The sequence below is a fragment of the Penicillium chermesinum genome (genome assembly GCF_028974085.1).
Source record: "Penicillium chermesinum strain IBT 19713 chromosome Unknown utg000003l:1.0-5111272.0:1.0-5115320.0, whole genome shotgun sequence".
Classification (NCBI taxonomy): Eukaryota; Fungi; Ascomycota; class Eurotiomycetes; order Eurotiales; family Aspergillaceae; genus Penicillium; species Penicillium chermesinum.
In genome coordinates this window covers 5,092,958-5,113,713 of record NW_026695313.1, presented here as the reverse complement: position 1 = coordinate 5,113,713, position 20,756 = coordinate 5,092,958, and the positions used below count along the sequence as shown (strand labels likewise).

The 20,756-nt window shown below is 49.3% G+C and overlaps 7 protein-coding genes across 7 annotated transcripts; 4 read left to right on the top strand and 3 right to left on the bottom strand.

Annotated features, from left to right (window-relative positions):
- Positions 1 to 402: 402 nt before the first annotated feature.
- On the bottom strand, positions 403 to 1,752 carry N7468_004910 (uncharacterized protein; the record flags this gene model as incomplete). Its single annotated transcript, XM_058474207.1, has 1 exon — positions 403 to 1,752. One exon carries the CDS (start codon positions 1,750 to 1,752, stop codon positions 403 to 405), a length of 1,350 nt encoding a protein of 449 aa, XP_058333210.1.
- Positions 1,753 to 3,134: 1,382 nt separating this feature from the next.
- On the top strand, positions 3,135 to 4,439 carry N7468_004909 (uncharacterized protein; the record flags this gene model as incomplete). Its single annotated transcript, XM_058474206.1, has 1 exon — positions 3,135 to 4,439. One exon carries the CDS (start codon positions 3,135 to 3,137, stop codon positions 4,437 to 4,439), a length of 1,305 nt encoding a protein of 434 aa, XP_058333209.1.
- Positions 4,440 to 5,780: 1,341 nt separating this feature from the next.
- Positions 5,781 to 6,174, top strand: N7468_004908 (uncharacterized protein; the record flags this gene model as incomplete). Its single annotated transcript, XM_058474205.1, has 2 exons — positions 5,781 to 6,076; positions 6,156 to 6,174. 2 exons carry the CDS (start codon positions 5,781 to 5,783, stop codon positions 6,172 to 6,174), a joined length of 315 nt encoding a protein of 104 aa, XP_058333208.1.
- Positions 6,175 to 11,761: 5,587 nt separating this feature from the next.
- On the bottom strand, positions 11,762 to 13,343 carry N7468_004907 (uncharacterized protein; the record flags this gene model as incomplete). Its single annotated transcript, XM_058474204.1, has 3 exons — positions 11,762 to 12,876; positions 12,925 to 13,173; positions 13,199 to 13,343. The coding sequence occupies 3 exons, from the start codon at positions 13,341 to 13,343 to the stop codon at positions 11,762 to 11,764; spliced, it is 1,509 nt and encodes a 502-aa protein (XP_058333207.1).
- A 196-nt stretch (positions 13,344 to 13,539) lies between these two features.
- On the top strand, positions 13,540 to 14,999 carry N7468_004906 (uncharacterized protein; the record flags this gene model as incomplete). The annotated part of the gene is made up of 5 exons (XM_058474203.1): positions 13,540 to 13,561; positions 13,750 to 14,090; positions 14,140 to 14,227; positions 14,282 to 14,447; positions 14,495 to 14,999. 5 exons carry the CDS (start codon positions 13,540 to 13,542, stop codon positions 14,997 to 14,999), a joined length of 1,122 nt encoding a protein of 373 aa, XP_058333206.1.
- A 1,249-nt stretch (positions 15,000 to 16,248) lies between these two features.
- On the top strand, positions 16,249 to 16,557 carry N7468_004905 (uncharacterized protein; the record flags this gene model as incomplete). Its single annotated transcript, XM_058474202.1, has 1 exon — positions 16,249 to 16,557. One exon carries the CDS (start codon positions 16,249 to 16,251, stop codon positions 16,555 to 16,557), a length of 309 nt encoding a protein of 102 aa, XP_058333205.1.
- Positions 16,558 to 19,881: 3,324 nt separating this feature from the next.
- Positions 19,882 to 20,229, bottom strand: N7468_004904 (uncharacterized protein; the record flags this gene model as incomplete). Its single annotated transcript, XM_058474201.1, has 2 exons — positions 19,882 to 19,938; positions 19,993 to 20,229. 2 exons carry the CDS (start codon positions 20,227 to 20,229, stop codon positions 19,882 to 19,884), a joined length of 294 nt encoding a protein of 97 aa, XP_058333204.1.
- Positions 20,230 to 20,756: the final 527 nt, after the last annotated feature.

Sequence of the window (20,756 nt, the reverse complement as noted above, 5' to 3'; positions counted from 1 at the left end):
GTGGAAATCTTATTGATACGATATTGAATCCCTTTACTCGGAAGTCGGAAATATTGGTGATAACGGAGGAATGCCAAAGGGTCAGTCACTCTTTATCTTTGTTGGTAAAACTAAGCCTCTACACATAGCCCAACTTGGGTCGAAGGTTACGTTATTGACACTGCAGAAGTGGTTGGTGTAATATATACACGCAGCATCTATATGGTGGATGGCTTTCATTCTGGTTGAGCTGTGAGTCGCTAGTCGCTCAAAACTGCAATATGAATGGATTTTTTCGTCATATGCCCTTGTGCCATTTCGTTTCGAATACTAAAAAATAATATTTTCTTCTGAATTCAAATTTATGTCATCCTGCGGAGTACAGAATCTTTAGGTGGTATTAATCTTAGACTATGTTTTCGATCAAGAGCCTGTTATATCAGACACCCCTTTCGTAAGACTATCGAAGAACGCCATGTCCACACCTTGGAAGGCCCAGTCATCAATACCTGCAGTGATTCCAGGCAGATCCATTTGCAGTTGGTGCTCTTCTATCAGCGGTATTCGAGGACACACAAATCTCCCACCATTAGAGTTAATTTCTGACTGTTCTAGCGAAGGATCGGTTTCTTGGGGCCTTCTTGCTACGCTCGAAGATGAGGACTGCCTAGCGATCTTGATAGTTCCAAGGTAAGGAATGCGCAGGCATAGCCCTTTCTCATTTTTGAAGATTTCCTGCGTATATTGATTTTCTTCAACCATGGTCCGTGTATACGCAATTCCTTGGGAGGCGTCAGATTCGATATCGAGGAGGTGTCGGATCAATTCGGCAGACTTTCGGGTCATCGCATCCTTGTCTATCTTGCTAACGAGATCCAATAGGTCGAGAACTTGCTCTAACATTGCACGATCGCTTAGACGCTGATGACTTAGGAAGTTTTTCGCTTCGCGATGAGCATCAAGATGGGTAAGTAGAATTGTCATGGCTGCCAGAAACGCGAAGAAGTCGACAGGACGTGAGCAAGACGACATTGGATTGAATGTCCGGTGAGAAATAAAATGTGTCATGATTTCACGACTCGCATTGACGCAGGTAACCTTTAAGCACTCATGCTCTGAGTGAGTGCCTATACCGGAGATAGCGTAAGGCAGATACAGCTGAATCAACAGACTGTTGTAATAAACCTTGTCTGCAAGTCGTATTGTCTCCAATAGTGCGTCTGGTGACCCTGGAGTAAGGCCTTGAAAATTCGCCGGTCGCCAAAAGCTTGAAGGCACACTCCTTGAAGCTTCCAGTAGCCGCGCATCGATAGATTGGGTTATTCCAAAGTGAGTTGTGAAAGAGTTGTCCGTGAAAGAAGTCTCATTCCGTTCCAGAATATGAGATGCGATGACGACTAGCTCACGCTCAAATTTACCAAGAGGTGTATCATCCTGAAAATTCGTCGCCATGCTCTTGTCAGTCGTACCCTGAGGAAGACCGAGCAGAAGGCTAAGATACCGATCCATATAGACTATGCGGAACCACATGAAAGCGGGATCTATGTTCAGTCGTGGGTCGATTCTTTTCAAGGGTGGGAGAGGTGAACGGTGTAGGCCCATAAGTTGCGCTACTGTCATTGCTCTGCGATAGACAGCCCATGCTCGTCGGAGATTGCCGCAGTTGACCTCAAAAGCACCTTCAAGCATGATGCAGAGCACGCTTTCGAGGGTCCCCTGCCACTCCTCCTTTTTTGTCACCCATGTTGTCGCAGCCGTCATAAGTCGACACATCAGTACTTCTTGTGGCTCAGAAAGACCATGAACCGTCTCCCCACAGGGACTTTGCAGAGTTATTGCGAATATGATCATTTGTCTTACCAATATGACCGGGTGTATGTCAGGTCCAGGAGTCAAGACTGTCGGGTAAACAGGGTCAGAGGCAGTAGCAGCAGCAAGGGCATCGCGTGTCAACTTGCTGTGTGGCTGAAAATTGGTCAAGTGAGTGTAGAGTGACGATCGAGAGCTTTTCTTGGCTAATATCTCCACATCATCTCTGCATGGAAAGGCTGCCAGGAGGTGGTGTAAAACCGCAGCTTCGCTGGGACTGGATGGGATTTTTGATATAGACGCATCGATTCTCAGCCCGGCTCGTCGTCCAGTAAGCCCTCTGGTTGAGTTTGCTTGACTCCATTTCCTTTTTTCTCTCCGAACTTCGCCTTGACTATCGGCCAAATTCTTTTCTTTCTCTGGACGTGGACAGTCTTGGCTATGTATTTTTCCAGAGCTTTCATAATATGGCGAATCGGCGGGCGAATCTGAATGAGAACAAGGTAATGCCGAGACGTTATGATGAGGTATTGATACGGTTGAGTTTGAAGGTTGGTCTGCGTGCTCCTCTTGTCGAGGAGCCTCGTTCCGGGGTCCTTCCCTCGGAGTTAGTGCGCTTTGAGTAACGACTAGATCCCTAATAATATTCTCAATTCTTGCAATACGCTCTCCGAGGTGCCGACTGTTGCTAGGTTGCTTTGTTGGGACTAGATCTTCTGGTAAATCTTGGCCGATGCAAGTGGCATGCCGGCGCTGGCATTCAACACAAGTATCAGCCTCAGGAGATGAGTATATGCAACGAATTTTGCGACGTTTGCATTCCCAACAAGATCTCGTTCCTTTACGGACTTTCTTTCGCTTGACTTCCTGCTCTTGGCTTGGCGCAAGCGAGTCTTCATCAAAGTTGGTATTCATGCTGCAGGCGGTGAAAACCCTAATGAACGAGTATTGATCGATAGCAAAGAGAAGAAGCAGGTGAGGTTCCGCTGCTCGGGCGAAAAAGACAGGAAGCCACAGATGTTCTTCCGCCGCTCGGGCGAACGGCTAAAGCAAGCGGGGCAAATCAGCCTCATTCCGCGACCCTGACTCCCCGAGCGGGCGAGCGTCGATTTGTCAACAATCAACTATAGTTAACTAGTCAGTCGACTCCGCCGACCGGATCAGAAAAGCACCAGCTCGAGTAGAATCAGGGATCGCATATATTCCGCGAGTAGGGTTTAGATGTTGTTGATCTTTTTTTAGCTCACGATGGACATACTTAATTTCCTCCTTGCCTTTGCTATTCTATCTATTCGGCTCCGTTAATCACACGAATTCTTACGTTTCCTTGAACTTGAACTACCATCATGGCTTCCGGGACAGCTTCTGAAGACGTGCCCACACACAACGGAATCAACGACCATATCAAGGTCGAAGAAAACGCACCGACATCCCCTGCTGCTCCTGGCCCGCCTCCCGACGGAGGAACTGTTGCGTGGCTCCAGGTAGCTGCCGGTTTTGTGCTTTTCTTCAACACATGGGGCATGATCAATACTTTCGGAGTTTTCCAAACATACTACGAGAGTGGTGAACTTTTCACGGCCTCATCTTCGGATATCTCCTGGATCGGTGCAATCCAAAGTTTCCTGCTCCAGCTGACCGGGCTGATTGCCGGCCCCCTCTACGACCGTGGCCACCTTCGATTGCTTCTTTTGACAGGTAGCTTCATGGTTGTCTTTGGACTCATGATGCTCTCTCTCTGTAAGGAGTTCTGGCAGGTCTTACTATCCCAAGCCTTCTGCATTGGCATTGGAGGTGGACTGCTCTTCACCCCAACTGTATCTTTGTTACCTACATACTTCAGCTCGCGCATGGGACTCGCCGTCGGCATTGCCTCGTCAGGCTCCTCTCTTGGCGGTATCATCTACCCTATCGTGCTTTACAGACTCCTCTTCAACAACCATATCGGCTTCCCTTGGGCCGTTCGCACCATCGGATTCATTGCGCTTGCAACATTTATCCTGCCTGTGCTTGTTATGCGAGTCAGAGTCCGAGCACCTCAGCCGCGTGCTGTTATTGACTGGTCCGCCTTTACCGATGGGCCGTACATCGTATTTTCGCTTGGCCTGCTGATTCTTTTCATTGGAAATGCCATTTTGATCTTCTATATCTCCTTCTACGCACAGAATAAAGGCTTTACCGATACCGAGCTGGCTTTCTACCTGGTTGCAGTTTTCAACGCAGCATCGATACTAGGGCGTATTGCGCCGAATGCATTATCCGATCGCATTGGAGTTTTCAACACTATTGCACCTGTCTCCCTTCTTCTGGGAGTCACCGTTTTCTGCTTACTCGGGGTTGTTAATAAGGCCGGAATAGTCGTCGAAACCATTGTTACGGGGTTCTTCAGCGGTGTCGTCGTTGCGCTCCCCCCAGTTTGCTTCCGAATGCTTACCGAGAATAAAGGTATGATCGGCACCCGTGTTGGGCAGGGCTTTGCGATCGGCGGTTTTGGTTTGTTGATTGGCGGACCAAGTGGTGGTGCCATCCTGGGTTCTGATCATGACTGGTTGGCCATTTGGCTCTACGGAGGTGTGGCCGGATGTGTCGCTGGGTTGGTCATGATGGTGGTTCGAGTGATGAAGGCTGGTCTCAAGCCCGTCAAGGTGTGATTCCTTCTGCTTTTCCCGGTGGTACGTATGGTGGGCAATGACAGTAAGATTCTATTCGCTATCGACGATGTCTTACTAGATGCATGAGCGTTATCAGAGATGTGGTGGGGGTTTATTGGCATATTACATTCTCTACTCTTCCTTATTTTCATATGAAGCTTGAGCACAAATCAGTTCTCTCAGATGGCGTTATCATACTGTCTCTCTTTGGGCCGAAATGAATACTGTGATATGATCATTCCTTAAAATTAACTAAATGGTGGTCATGACACCGTAAACTGTGAACGCCTTTTATACAATGTGAGATCTGGTTGGAAAGCAACTTTCTCTTTGTATAGAGAGTCAGGGAACTGAGTCTGGTGGCGACGAGGTTCCTGACCTACTTTAGCCTTGTATCAAAACAATCATTGCGACCGACACCTTTTGCCCTGCCTCGGAGGTGTTGATCTTCTCGTGTCAAATTCAGCAGATACTCTAACGACTTCAAACCCTTAAAGCTATATACCATGAGGATTTTTCAAATTCTTGCTAATGGTACCAAACATCAGCTACGAAGAATAGTGTGACCTCAACGAAATTCGACCGTAGCAGACGCACCATGTAAAGACGAATTCGTGACCATGCTAAGATGCACGAAGTAATTATAGAAGCTTCGTGGCGAATAAGGGGACTTGATGAATGACCTTGTGACGTGGCCGGTACAACCCGCAAGCTACAGCTTTACCCTAACTGCGGTCACAATACCCTTCCGCTGTCCATCCACTCGGGGCTTGTACCAGTGGCCCACCGAACTCTGTTCTAGTCCAGAATAAATTGCGGCAGCCTTTAATAAGAAGGCCATCATTAAAGCAAACAATCCTGTTGCTTCAGCAAAAGCAAAGGTCCCGGCCAGTCCTGACCCACAGATCGAGCGGTGCAATCTTATATCAGATAAGCTGCAGTGGAATTACGATATACGATTATCATGAAATCAAATGGATCGTGAGTGAATGGAGTCTACCTTGTCACTGCTCACTCGATTCTGCCTCCTGTCACCGCCCTGATGCTGGAAGAAGGACCGTCCGAACTACGAGGTGGGCATAGATGGGATGGAGGTTTGCGTAGGAGTAGATAGGCCGCTACAGTAGCTCCTCCCTCTTTCCCTTCTCCTCTCCCCCTCTAGTTCTAGTATCTCGAATACGAGCGCCGTTGCTGGTTCTTCCTGTTCCCCAACGTAGGCCACCATTGACAATACTAGAACTCAACTTTTCACTTCTTTTGCTGCGGTGCGCGTCGTTGACACGCGACCTCGTTGTGTCCAAGACATCCACCGTAGCCGACACCTACCAAAACCCCGCCAAGATGGCACCTCCCGTGACACGAAGTCGCTCGAACGACCCAGGCCGCATGACTGGCGATGCGGGCACGAATACACCGCGACCTCCTACCCCTACGCCTGGAGCTTACCCAGACTCGCCTGAGGAACAGCGCGAGGAAGTTGAACAGAGTACGCGACGCGACGAACGCGTCCCATATGAGATCCCAGTAGAGATGCTCACCAGCGCACGGTTGATCGACATCACGAACCGGAACGATGTCATCAACATCGAGAACCCAGAAACCTTCGAGAACCTCTTCGAGGGAGGACCGCAGAAGTTGTGGGCGATTGTCGTCGCCACCCTCCACTCGTTGAACAGTCGCCGATCCGCCCACCGGAACCAAGTCCGTGAGGCCCAGGAGCAATGTCAGGAAATGACGGATCGAGTCTTGCGTACTGAAGAGCAACTCGAGGAGATGACTCAGAGATGGAAGAGATCCGAAGACGAACGCCAGGTAGTGGTAGAGTCCCTTCGCCAGTCCCAGGCCCAACAGGGAAGAGAAACAAGCATTGCATCCTCGGTGGACCGACACACCAAGTCCCCTAAGATGCCGGATGCGCCTGTGTTCTCCGAAGGAGATACCTCGAAGTTCAAGCAGTGGCGTACGGCGGTAGAGCGGAAGCTGCAGCTAAACGCGGACTACTACCCGACAGCCACTCATCGTATGGCATACGTTACCAGCCGCTGCGACGGTAACGCGCTCTCCCAGATTGGACCTCGAGCGATGCCCGGAGCGCCCAACGAGTACACCGATTCCAACGACATACTTGATCATCTGCAGTTGATCTACTGCGACCCCCATGAACGAAAGGCAGCTCGAACTGCCTTCAAAGAGTTGAAGATGAAGCCGAAGGATAGCTTCAAGGACTTCGTCGAAGAATTCACTAGACTCGCCTTGCAGGGCGAGATATTCAAGGACGACAACGACATGAAAGAGGAACTTTACGACCGCCTCCCGACCCTGATGCAGAATCACCTCTTTTCGGACTACAACAACCCCTTAGTCTCGTACGAGGCGTTCCTGAAGGAATGTCATATGTCCGATCGAGTTATTCGCCGACAGTTAAGCGACAGACCCGGACATCGACCACCCCCAGGAAACAGTAGGAGAACTGAATCGAAAGGAGCACAGCCCTCCCTTAGTCCGCAGCCAGCGTCTTCGAAGTCTAGCATTGCGGGTGGTAAGCCGAGTGAGCAACGACCACCACGAATTCTCCTGTCGGAGGAGGAAAAGAGTCGTCGTTTGGAAAAAGGCCTCTGCTTATTCTGTGCCAAGCCGGGCCACATTTCACGTGACTGTCGAGCACGCCTAGCACAGAGCGCCACCGTTACGCCGGCTAACACCGCCGCAACCGAGGAGAGCAAGGATCAGTCTAAGACGGGTTTGTTCGAACTCGAGGACTCGGGAAAAGAATCCGCCTAGGGCAAGTCTCCAGCCTAGGCGAGCATGTACCACCATTGCCCTACAAGACCGACTTTGGACGTCTTGTAGATAATGACAGTCTTACAATTCGCACGAAGATAGCCCATAATGGATTTTCGTTCACTGCCACTGCACTGGCTGATACAGGAGCCGATGTCTTTATCCTAATTGATCAAACTCTAGTGCTCGCGCTGGGACGGCGATTCCAGCTTCGAACCAAACGCCTCCCCCAGCCGATTCCTCTCCAAGCGTTCAATGGCCAGGGCGCCCCGTCTGTTACCCACCTGGTGGAACTGACGCTGATACTCGAGGGACGTCGTCTGGCTCGGCTCCCTATGATGGTCACTTCGCTAAGCCCCGGGAAAGATCTTATCCTTGGACGACGGTTCTTCGGACACTTTGGTATCGGGGTATATTGCGAACCAAAGGAGCTCAAATGGCCGCAAGATCAACCTAACCAAGAAGAGGACCTGAACCGGTATTCTGGTAGTTATCGTCAGCTCCCCCGTAGGGTGCTGATCGAAAGCCAAGCGTCGATAGCGACGCGGGCGATCCACCAAGAAGATGCGAATAGGCGCGACCAAAGGCAGGAGGCCGAAATTCGAGGAGAACAGGCAAAATGGAAGATCCTACGACGAGACTCACCGACCCAAGCCGATATAGGAAAGATGAAGCGTGCGTTAGAGGAAGTCACGGTCCAGACGCGCCAACCGGAGACTCTCCGCCAGTTAGCGCAGCGAACGAAGCTTGCCCCGGTCCACGCGCTAACCGGAGGGAACGCTACCATTTCCACCATTAGCGGCATAGGTTACCACCGCCTTATGAAGGGACAAAGAGCGGAAACCTTCGTGACCTCGATCGACCATATCTCACGCGTCATAGACGAGCTGGACGAGCGAGAAGACCCTGGCCAACTCCATGAGGACGTCGAGATTCGCCGGATACTACCAAAGGAGTACCATGAATTTGTCGATGTGTTTTCGAAAATCAAGTCGGACACGTTACCGCCCCATCGAGAAAACGATTACCGAATCGAACTAGAGGACACAGATGCTCAGCGATTAACCCCAGGATACTGCCCTCTCTACAAAATGTCTCTTGAGGAGCTGCGAGCAGCAAAGGCCTACATCGAAGATAACCTGCAAAAGGGGTTTATAGTTCCGAGCAAAGCCTCTTATGCCTCGCCTATTTTGATGGCCCGAAAACAAGATGGCAGCCTTCGTTTCTGCGTGGATTACCGAAAGCTGAATGAAATCACAAAGAAGGACCGATACCCCCTCCCACTGATCGACGAGCTACTGCACCGCTTAAGCCGAGCGAAGTACTTTACAAAGCTGGATATCCGACAAGGCTTCCACCGAATACGGATGCACCCTGATTCCGAGGACAAAACTACGTTCCGAAGCCGCTATGGAATGTTTAAGTATCAAGTGCTCCCCTTTGGCCTTACGAACGGCCCAGCCGCCTTCCAACGATACATGAACGAGGCATTATCAGACTACTTGGATGACTTCGTCACCGTGTTCGTGGATGACATACTTATCTACAGCGAGACCCTCCAAGAACACCAATCCCAGGTCCGTAAAGTCCTAGCCCGACTACGAGAAGCGGGCCTCCAAGCCGCCATCCATAAGTGCGAATTCAGCACCACCACCACGAAGTTTTTGGGGTTTATCGTGGGGGGCCAGCGGCGTACAAACAGATCCCCAGAAGATCGAGGCGGTAGCCAGCTGGAAGGCTCCCGAGACTAAACAAGGCGTTAGATCCTTCCTTGGGTTCTGCGGGTTCTACCGAAAGTTCATTCGCCATTTCAGCAAGATAGCCCGGCCGCTACATCAACTGACAAAAGACACGGTCAAGTTCGAGTGGACCCAGGAGTGCCAGCACGCCTTCCAGTTGCTGAAGAAACGGTTAACCGAAGCACCCATTCTTCGACATTACGACCCGAGCCTTCCGACACGAGTAGAGACTGACGCATCTGATAATGTTTGCGGAGCAGCTCTGTCACAGCTGCAATCTGACGAGTGGCATCCAGTAGCCTACTTCTCGAAGACCATGGACCACGCTGAGTCGTCCTACTCCATCCACGATAAGGAGATGCTCGCAATTGTACTTGCGTTTAAAGAGTGGCGCTCCGAACTAACAGGCCTTCAACAAGGGGATCGCTTCGAAGTCCTGACGGACCATGAAGCGCTGAAGTACTTTAGCACGAAGCGACAACTGAACGCGAGGCAGGCCCGTTGGGCGGAGAAAATTGCGGACTACCACTTCATCATCAGATACCGACCGGGGCGACAGAACAAGATTGCAGACGCGCTATCGCGAAAGGAACACGGAAAGCCCGTCGTGGAGATGCAGCTGTTACCTGAGGGCAGTTACGAAAACGTCCCCCAAGCCGACTCCCCAACGGTGGCATGCGCCGGCCCTCGAACCGTGATTGAACAGATCAAGCAGGCTAACCGGCTGCAAGACGATCTGACCGAATATCGAGACGAGGAGGGCCTAGCACTTAAGGACGGAAAATTGATTGTGCCAGACGTTGATCGACTGCGAACGAAGCTATTGGACGAGGTCCATCGACAGCCGTCAACATGCCATCCAGGCCGAGATCGAACCCTCCGGTTGTTACAGAACCGCTTCTACTGGGAACAGATGCGACAGGACACGCAACGATATGTGGATAACTGCCAAATATGCAAACGGACCAAGATCTGGAGAGATAAGACACCAGGCCTCCTACAACCGCTCGAAGCTCCAAACCAACCATGGACCCATGTCACAGTGGACTTCTGCAGCCTTCCGAAAGACCGGCACGGCTACGATGCAGTGATGGTAGTTGTCGACCGATTTACGAAAAGACCAATCTCGGTGCCCTGCAACAAAACAGTAACTGCTGAAGGCATGGCGCGACTGTTCGTCAACCGCATCTTCCCACACACCGGACTCCCGGACTCGATCGTGTCGGACCGAGGTCCCCAATTCGTATCAGGCTTCTGGGGAAGACTCTGCAAGATCCTGCGGATCTCAAGAGACTTGTCATCCGCGCATCACCAGCAGACCGACGGACAAACTGAGATCGCCAACCAGTATCTACAGCAACGCCTTCGACCATATGTTAACCACTGCCAAGACGACTGGTCGGATTGGATAGGACTCGTTGACTTCGCAGCAGCCGCACTGCCCCAGGCTTCCACAGGAGTGTCACCGTTTTACGCTGAGCGAGGGTACGAGCCGCGGTTTTCATTCGACTGGCAAACCCCTACACCTACCGACAGCCAACCTTTCGCACGGAGAATGCAGGATATATGGACGCACGTTCAAGACAAGATAAAGCGAAGCCAAGGAGTGCAAAAGCAACAGGCTGACCGCCACCGGAGGGAACCCGACTTCACAATAGGGGATAAAGTCTATGTGACAACCCAATATTGGCCAACTGGCCGACCGAGTCGAAAACTCGCCGACATCGCCGCAGGACCCTACGAAATACTTGAGAAAAGGGGTCACTCTTTTAGATTAAAACTGCCAAAAACTGTGAAAGTCCACGACGTCTTCCCACCGGACCAGCTGCGAAAGGCCGCTAAAACAGAACCGCTGCCAGGCCAAATCAAGGACCCGTCCCCACCGCTGATTATCGACGGAGAGGAAGAGTGGGAGATTGAACGAGTGCTAGATTCCCGGTTACACTATCGCAAACTCCAGTACAAAGTCAAGTGGAAGGGCTATGAAGGCGACGACAACAATGCCTGGTATCCAGCCGACAACTTCAGGAACTCGCCACTCGCCCTACAGGAGTTCCACCAGCGATATCCAGAGAAAGCGGGACCGCCTCGAGAACTCGACGAATGGCTAAACGAAGCGTCGACTTGAGGGCAAGCCGAGTCTTAGCGGAGGGATGTCACTGCTCACTCGATTCTGCCTCCTGTCACCGCCCTGATGCTGGAAGAAGGACCGTCCGAACTACGAGGTGGGCATAGATGGGATGGAGGTTTGCGTAGGAGTAGATAGGCCGCTACAGTAGCTCCTCCCTCTTTCCCTTCTCCTCTCCCCCTCTAGTTCTAGTATCTCGAATACGAGCGCCGTTGCTGGTTCTTCCTGTTCCCCAACGTAGGCCACCATTGACATACCTTACGAGAAAAGGCACAGTGCACATATGTCCTGGGTAAATAGGTTTTTCAAAACCCGTCCGGGAATTTTACTATATATCCTAAGGGGTTTTTCTTGGTTTAGATAGCTTAAACAGCATGTTTAAGTCTATACTCTGAATGTAAGGATCTATCGCTTTTTTTTGGAGGCATGGTAGATAGTTGGTGAAGCGGTATAGGAAGTTTGCTTGGGGGTGGTACGCCTGTTTGGGTAATGCTCGCTTAGGAGTTATGTTAGTTACTTAGGGTGGAGAGTTTGACTAAGAGAAGTATACCCTTTGAGGACCTACTTATAGGGACTAGCTAGGAGTGTGTAACACGTATCACATCGAATATGTCACAAAATGGAAGAACATACATTCTAGTAATAGCATATTGTCCCGACAGGAGATATCTACCTTAAATTCTCCCTTTGAGATGTAAGTAGTATGCTATGGAACTTATTAGCCCGCCTAGAACCGCCCGTCGGATAAATTTCGTGACGGCTCCGGGCGATCGCCTCTGGTCCTCGAGCGTCTCCCCGCGCTTGAAGCCCAATGAGTTCTTCACGGCAAGCCATTTCAGACTCTTCATCGAATATGGAGGGTAGGTGAACCCCATCAATTTGTCCAGCCACTTCGGCGGCTGGAGGATAACCCGTCGATGTGAGAAGCTGTCGATACCGTACGGGCCATGATACGCACCGTAACCAGCTTCCCCCACGCCACCGAAGGGCGCATTAGGGACGGCTGCGTGTAGCATCACATTATTCACCGTAACTCCGCCGGAGATAGTGCTGTTAATGATCCAATCTATTTGATTTGTATCACCTGAAAAGATGTATAGGGCTAATGGGGACGGCATGGAGTTAATTGTGGTGACGGCGTCTTTGGCGGACATACGAAGGACGGGAAGAATCGGACCAAAGAGTTCTTCGGACATTAAGGAGTCGTCCATAGTAACGTGGTCCACAATAGTTGGGGCGATGTAGCGCTCGGCGGGGATACGTTGGCCACCTTGGACGGTTTGGCCCTTACTACAATCGAGGAGGTCCGTGAGGCGGTTGAAGTTGCGATCGTTGATCACGCGACACATGTCGTCATTCCCCTGTGAAAGATATTGTTCGTTCCAGTAGCCGAGCCGCTCAACGAGTTTGTCGGCGATCTCGGGCTCCGCGAAGACGTGGTTCACGCTGAGGCAGATCTGGCCTGCATTTGTAAATTTAGCCCAGCTAATACGTCGAGCAGCTAGCTCGATGTCTGCAGACTTGGTTACAATTGTAGGTCCTTGGCCTCCCAGCTCGAGGACGACCGGAGTAAGATGTTTAGCTGCAGCGGCGGAGATGATGCGTGCGATCTTGCTTGATCCAGTGAAGAAGATCTTATCGAATCGCAGGGAAAGCAGAAACGTCGATTCCGAGGGACCACCGGTGACCAGGCGGATGGCGGACGTGTCAAGGTACTGCGGAACGAGCTCGTCTAATAGCTCACTGCAGCTCGTGCTCATCTCGGATGGCTTCAGCAGTGCACAGCAGCCTTTTTACTCGTCAGAAAGCCTTTGCATCCAAGATTAGAATAACATACCAGCAGAAATAGCCGCAATCAAAGGCTGCAGAATGAGCAGGATGGGGAAATTCCAAGCTCCGAGGATCAGAGCTACACCTAAAGGGTCCTTGCGTATTTTTGCGCCTGAAAGAGTACCGAATAGAATACCCGCCCCGTCGACCTTTACCGTTCGAGTCCATTTCTCAAGGTGCTTGATATGCTCAAGGATATCACCCTTGAGGCCAGCTATATCTGAAGCCATGCTCTCCAGAGGATGGCGGTTGAGGTCTTCCTTTCAAGGCCTGGATGAAACGGTCTTCATTGTCGGCAACAAGCCACCAGAGTTGTTTCAGCTGCCATTTCCGCCATGCTAACTCCTTGGTGCGGCCAGAAGCAAATGTTTGCTTAAGGATTTCGTGGATTTCGAGAATCTCTTTCTCAGTTGAATAAGGCGCCATTGAGATTGCCTGGCCAAGATCCTAGGGTCAAACTTTATAAATCGTATTTTCTCAAAGCATATGAAGGGTGGGTTTGAGAAACTATGCTCTGAAGCATTTGAACGCCTCTGAACGACAACTCACACTTGGATAAGAATGGAGGGGGTTGAATGAGGGCGTGGGATGTGCTTATTCGAAATCTGTAACCGGCCCCGATATGAATTCCGGAGCCGAGGCACGTAAGTGATCAGTCTAACCAATTATATTCGGCCTATGACGTGGTAGTCAATTCCAGCAATTCCGGTAATTCCTGTGGTGCCGCTAGGGGGTTATCCCTACTTTCTCAATTTCCGCTTTAGTCCGTGCTTTTCCGCTTTTCCGTTGAGGGATAAATAGATTCTAGCTCTCTCAACAACATGTGCCTTAGCCACTCCTCGATTTGCCTGGAAGTGCATCATGAAATTCGCAATTGACCACATTCTAGCTGTTATCGACAGCACAATTTTGAATCCCGTAGTTTCTGCCCTTATACCTATAGGCCTCCACTTTACGACCATTCATCGTGTCATTTTCCAACATTCCGAAAACTCTATATTCCGCCTCCGTATTGCCCATCTGCCTTTGATCCAGAAAAATGCTCTGTATCTTCTCGCTGCTGGCGTGCTAATTCGGCTCAACCGGTACTTCAATCAAAGAGCACTGAATAATGGCGTGTCTGCCAAATTTGAAGCCTCTAAAGAGATCATAGTCGTGACAGGTGGTGCAGGTGTGAGTGATCCCGTTATTCAAACTGATTACCACGACTAATACCAGACAGGGCTTTGGAGCAGAGGCGACGAAGAGGCTTGCTTCTCGTGGAAGTAAAGTAGTCGTATTGGATGTACTTCCATTGACTTACGATAAGCGTAAGCCACCCTGAAACAAATGCCCAGCTGAGAGATCTAACAAGGCATCTTTAGCACCTAATGTCCACTATTACAAAGTGGATGTTACCAAGTACGAAGCCGTACAAGCGGTTGCAGAATTGATCCGCAAGGATGTTGGAGCTCCTACAGTGGTAATTGCCAATGCTGGAATCTGCCGTGGCAAAGGAATATTGGAGGCACGTCCAGAAGATATTGAAATGTAAGTGCAAAGTGTCCAATAGTAATTACTTCGCTAATATGTTGAAGGACCTTTGCTGTAAATAACCTGGCCATTTTCTGGTGCGCCAAGGTTTTCTTGCCTTCTATGGTCAAAAACAATCATGGACACTTTTTAATCACTGCCTCTCAAGGTGGTTACGCGTGTGCAGGTAAAATTGTTGACTATTCAGCGACCAAAGCTGCAGCTATTGCGATCTATGAAGGGTTACAGACGGAACTTAAGCACATACATAATGCACCTGGTGTACGTGTTTCCGTCATCAGTCCATCTGTTGCGCAGACGAGGATGTTTGAGACAACCAAGAGCCCCTCGAACTTTATACTCCCACGTCTAGAGGCTTCTGATGTTGGCCAGAAAATGTGTGAAATCATATGGAGCGCCAAATCGCAGGAAGTCCTAATACCAGCTGCTGCTTATATCGCTGTTCCAACAAGGAGCTTACCAACTTGGATGAGAGTCGGCCTTCAAAACACCGCAGCTACGTCGTTCTCAGATTTCAAACCGCATGATCCACTCGCATTGGGCAAGTGAAGCGGCGGGAAACTCTCAGTTTAATTTGCAGTTGTTTTAAGATTCTTTTATTTGCCATTGAACTGTTACCGACATCTACTAAACATGCACCGTCGTCATAATTGTGCTTAGATGGGTTATGACTATCCTTCCTTGGTACCTACGTGATTAAAGTGATTAAATTCCCTTCGATTCAGTTACGACGGCACAAGTGACTGGTGGACTAGTCATCGTACCAACGCTCGCCGCACCTGTACTATTTCGTGACCGTCCATCATGGTATTGATGAGTTTACCTAGAATGGCCTCGGCGGGTGACCGTCGCCGTGTATCTTGGGATGCGATCCTCGGAGCGATATAATCGTCATGCTCCTTGTTTGGTCGCGGCACACGTCCGTCGAAGTGTATATATAATAGTAACGACAAGTCACTTTTATTTATTTCTATATACAATAGAGTCGCATAGTCAAGACCGCTGCAGTCTAATGAGCGGTATTTCGTAATCAACCAGTGTCTCTTTCAGATACACTTTCTTCGCTTCTGCCCTCAACTGGATGAGGCCTATGTACAATATAGGTCACGCTACTGGCGACCTTATGACACCTCAGAGTGTTTCGATGCGGCTCCGCATCCCCGCAAAACTATATCGGGCTGGTCGGGAGAGCGGAACGTGCGGGGAATGCCATGCGGCAGAACGATGTGAGAATGATCTTGGTTAGCGTGGATCCCGCTAGTTCAAAATCGAGGACCCACTAGGGCGGGGAAAGTGGACTGAAAGCTGCGAGTAGTATTTCGGCTAGAGCCGGAACCGCCGGTACGCGCACATCCGTCAGTGCTTCCACCTCAGAATCCATCGAGCGGGGTTCAAGAGACAGGTTCCAGTTCCTTACTATATTACTAGTGACATATTGACCCGCAAGGCTAGGTTTAGCAGGGATTGATCACTCTATTAAATTCGTGTACGTATAAAAGAAACTCACTCTCAGCATTAGTATATAAACAAGGGAAGGAAATAAAGAAAATTCAAGGTCCAAATTTTTTTCACAATACCTTGCTATCAGGTCCCCCGCATCAAATTCCAGCGAAGCTCATAACAAGGTTGCATTTCGACAGTGCAGAAAAAAAAAAGCCCGACCTACTGAAATTTCGACGCGAAGGGTTCTCATTTCTTCAAGAAGTTCACCGAACTGCCCTCACCGGAGGAAGTCCGCACCCAAGCCAATGCTCAACATTTCGCAGGAATCTGTCCAGACGATAGAAAAACATTCTCGATGGACGGCCCACATGTGCACCCACCACCTGTGATATTTAAGGATCTGGGATTGTTCATCAAATGGGCAACGGCTGTGAGAATTTCAGAGGGCCAATGCCTCTATGCTATTGGCCAGCTCCTCAAAGATCATGTCCCGGTTCCAGAAGTATATGGGTGGCGGGAGGATGGCAACGAAAGATTCATTTATATGGAAAATTTGCATGCGCTGACTCTGGAGCAAGCGTGGGATATGCTGGAACATGATGACCGCATTTCGGTCTGCTGCGAGCTTCGGACAATCCTTAAAAGACTTCGCCAACTTGAATAGGAGTCAGAAGATCCATTCATAGGTAGGATGCCTTCAAAAGCCTCTGCGTTTCCTGGTCACATGGTCTAACTCTTTGTTTGCGTACAGGTAACATTGTACGAGCTCCTCTTTATGACAGAGCATTCCACATCGGGTCCATGTCCGAAGCAGGGCCGTTCAATACCGTCCAAAAGTTCCATGACTGGTTCACTTTTCTTATATCGGAAGCCGATGCTAGATCCATATTCTATCCCAATCGAACCCTTCGGTCGGGATCTGCCTGACGATAGTGCCATCAGTTTCACGCATGGCGATCTCCACCGCAGCAACATCTTGATAACACGGTCTTAGCCCTATCATGTTCTTGCAATTGTCGATTGGGAACAGTCAGGCTGGCTGCCTGCGTACTGGGGGGGCCAGAAAAGCGCAGTATACTGTTAGCAGGAATGAAGAATGGTCCAACACATTTTTGCCTATGATTTTGTGTCAGTATACCAGCACTTGGGATGCGTGGGACTACTACACAACGTCCATGGGATGTTAAGTTAAGGCAGCATTCTATTACTCGGGTTGTATCTTCTTGCAAAACATAGGATTGCTTCGAGGCTTTGTATCTTACTGGCGACTCGCGTCTATAGTATCACCTGTATATGTAAACGAGCAGCCCCGGAAGGAAAATCTCTATATCACTAATAAAGGTGGTACCGATTCGGTAATAATGGAGTGCTTCGCTGGACAGCTCTACTATAGTTCAGTGAAAGATTGATCTCTTCATTCCTTAGAAAACAAGAGATCGAACATCAACAACAAATGGCAACGAAGAGCGTATAGGACAAATCAAAGCAAGAGAGTGAGGAATCCCCACCGCTAACGTGTTAATTACAGGAAATCCCGTAGCCGTTTGAATCACAGGAGCTTCAGAGCATTCTAGACCACAGAGATGGCGCTACGAGCAATAAAGCCCTCCTCCGCAAGCCTTTACACGTGACTTTGCAGTCAATCCTACAAATTATGAGCCTATGACAAAATTGATGTTAGGGGGGCTCTTATACAAGCCCAGCGTAGGTCTACATATCGATGGGTCAAAAGGGTTAGGACTGCGGCCAGGAGGTTGAACTACTGTGACGACCGACCCCGGTCAATCACGCGCAGTTGTTTCAACATATATCTGAGTCCTATGCCTCGAAATTGGACAAGAAAGTTTGATTATCGCTTGAGGAAATTTCTGGAAGTAACGAAGGATTAGGAGAACATGGCAATCCAGCAGATTCGACTAGAAGAAGGCTAGCGGCTCTCCGGTCTATTGTATCAGATATGGAGGACTAAGCGTTCCTGGAGTGTCTATACAGTGTTACGTCGATTCTCATTTAGTCTTATCTATAGGGAGAAGATTGAGTCACACTTTTTCGGGCCTCGCGGGGGGTTGACAGCGCATAGAAAGAGAGGGCTTCATTTGCTAGCCGAGAAGGAAAAGGGCGAGATCGAGCAACCAGTTGCACGGAAGCCAAGAGAGTTGAATACCAGGGCCCTGGCGTGGGATCCAGACGAGTACCCGCCGACTTCTCACCAACAGTTGGAGAGGCAGCAAGAAGAAGCAGGTAAAGCACAAACCCTCCAGAAGGGCGAGAACGAGTTGGAGAGTCAAAACCAAAGTTTTAAAGTTCTCAGAGGGGGGCGCAAGGCGCTTGATGAGCTGGCGGCCTCTCATCCATCCCACTAGTTACAATCGAATGGGCTATTGGTATTGTCCGGTACGTCACGGAAGACATGGGTGGGGATGGTGCTTAGACGTTTCCACATATTTCCCTAGACATCTTCTTTCCTGCTTTCCTGGCCTTGACATTATCTACGTTGCTGTACCATAGACAGTTGCACTCGACTTCGGTGGACGCGTACAACGTTGACCCAGATCAGCCCCTGTTCCCTTCCTGGTACATTCCATAGGGACGCCTCGCTTGCTTGCCACGGGGGCGCCACATTCCATACCTGATTAAAGTTTCCACCTACGACACTGTCGAATCCAATCTCGTAAAGATTTATATGCTAAGAATAGAACGCTTGAAGGGGTTCATAGTAAATGATGTCGACTTGAGCGGCTCGCTTTGAAGGTGGCATTAAACATGAGGCGAAATTTTCCAGCGTGTTCGGCTGCGACACATGGAACAGTCAAAGACAGAAGTGGATAGAGCGAATCATCATCCTGCGGCATGTACTTTGGGAGGTGCAGATCGCATCTCTACCTGCCGAAAACGGTGTTCCAGCTATCGATGCAACACAAAAACCAAAGTCCCTTACAAGCTCGGACAAAGCATTTGCTTTTTCCCATCCCTTGCTTGTACGTGTGAGATAGGCCACAACAGGAAATCCCTCTAAATCTTACATAACATCTTCCCGTCAAGATAACTAACTAAGCACTAGCTTCGTACGAGCTCAATGGAGACATGGTGCGGAGATACCAGGGCATTGGTGAATACACTACCTATACATGATTCTTGCCTCAGGGGCTTTACAAGTGGGTCTCGGTGAAAGGGTGCCAAACATAAAATGTGGCTCAGCTTTTCCATTCTTGAACGAACATCTAGTATGCGAAGTTGGACGGGTGGGAAGCTCTGGAGCCTCCAGTCGAAAGCCCGGAAAGTTTTCAATTCATCATAACCTGAAAGGCGAAACTAGAATCATTTAGCTGTCCATGTCTAAAAACACCAAAGCTATCTGCTCACAAGCATGGCTAATATTTCGGAAACATCTGTTGAATGTATATGAAGCATTAAATATCACCTTCAGCAATGAGTCTTTTGCACAAGGGTTTATGAACCTCTAGCCGGAGATGTATCGGCGGGAAGGCATTCTCTGCCGCAATATAAGGAGTATACCCCTTACTGATCACCGAACGATGAAGACTTATTCAAGACTGCCCCTTCAGGTTTTCAAAGAGACCGAGAGTGGCCTGGTCGACACGACAGGGAGTTTTTCTGCTCCGAAGATAAAGGACTTGCTTTAAGAGGACTCAGGAGGTGTACCCGATATAAATTTGTGAATTCAAGTTTGATTACTATAGCTTCCATGGTGTAGAGTTTAAGTCCAGAGGCAATGAGAATGAAGAGATAGCCTGTTTCGTAATATGATTTATATAATGTTTGTATTGCTAAGCCAACGCATATCGTTGAGCTTTTATTAACGAAACATCTTATATTCCAGAAGACCACGACATAATTTGAACTTCGCACAGATCCTTTGGGAAGATCTTCCGCATATATCCAATACCACAATGGATGACCGAAGTCAAACAATAATCCCCACACAAGTTTCATGGGCGATACATGGGGACCTTGTGACTTGTGTCCCCTAGAGAAGGTGATTAAGGCTGCATTGCAGGTTGAGGTCCAGGTTGATCAATCCAGTCTAGAAATTTGATTAGACAACATATCCTTATACCATGAGCAGCAAATTCCATACCTGATCGACATCAGACTGCGAGCAGCAGTAGACATCTCCGCCCGAGCAGCTTTCTCCTAGTAGACCAGTGAGAAGGTTTCCAAGGGACAGCAGGCCTCCGTTGCCTCCGTTGCAAACAACCGTTTGGTGGCTTTCGCAAACTGTTGGGCTGTCTTTGGGATGACCCGGATGACCGTCATTGGTGGGCATGGCCATGGAAATGGCAGATAGCGTCAACACAGCAAGGATCAACTTCATTTTGTCTGGAGGTAGAAGCGACGTTTTTTTTTTTCAAAGGAGCTATCAGCCTAGAAAAAAAGGTCGGATACTATTTGAAATGGCTCCGACGAAACGCTTATATATTGCTTCACAGCTGTCGCCGTTTTGAGAGGAATAAAGACCTTGGAGCGTGTAACGGTACCATAGACACAAATTGGTACCAACGGACTACCTGGCCTGTGAGTTGCTTCAATTGCGTACACGCCCCCGCCGCAAGCAGCATCATTTCACGCATGGGCCAATTCATATAGAGCGGCTTCAAAATAGGTTCAATATGGAGAGTAATTCGCCCCAGATATGATGCATAACACTGTGAGGCACACATTAGATGAAGAATGAAAGTCTCATGGATATCTAGAAGGCGTATATTCATGAGTAGACGGTATTTATGAGGCTAGGGTCTAATCGTCATATTGCTAGATCATTGCCCCGTACTACGAATTCATTTTCCGGAAAGTGACTACAAGATACATCATAGTGACCAGAATATTATAGCCTCTTTTCCG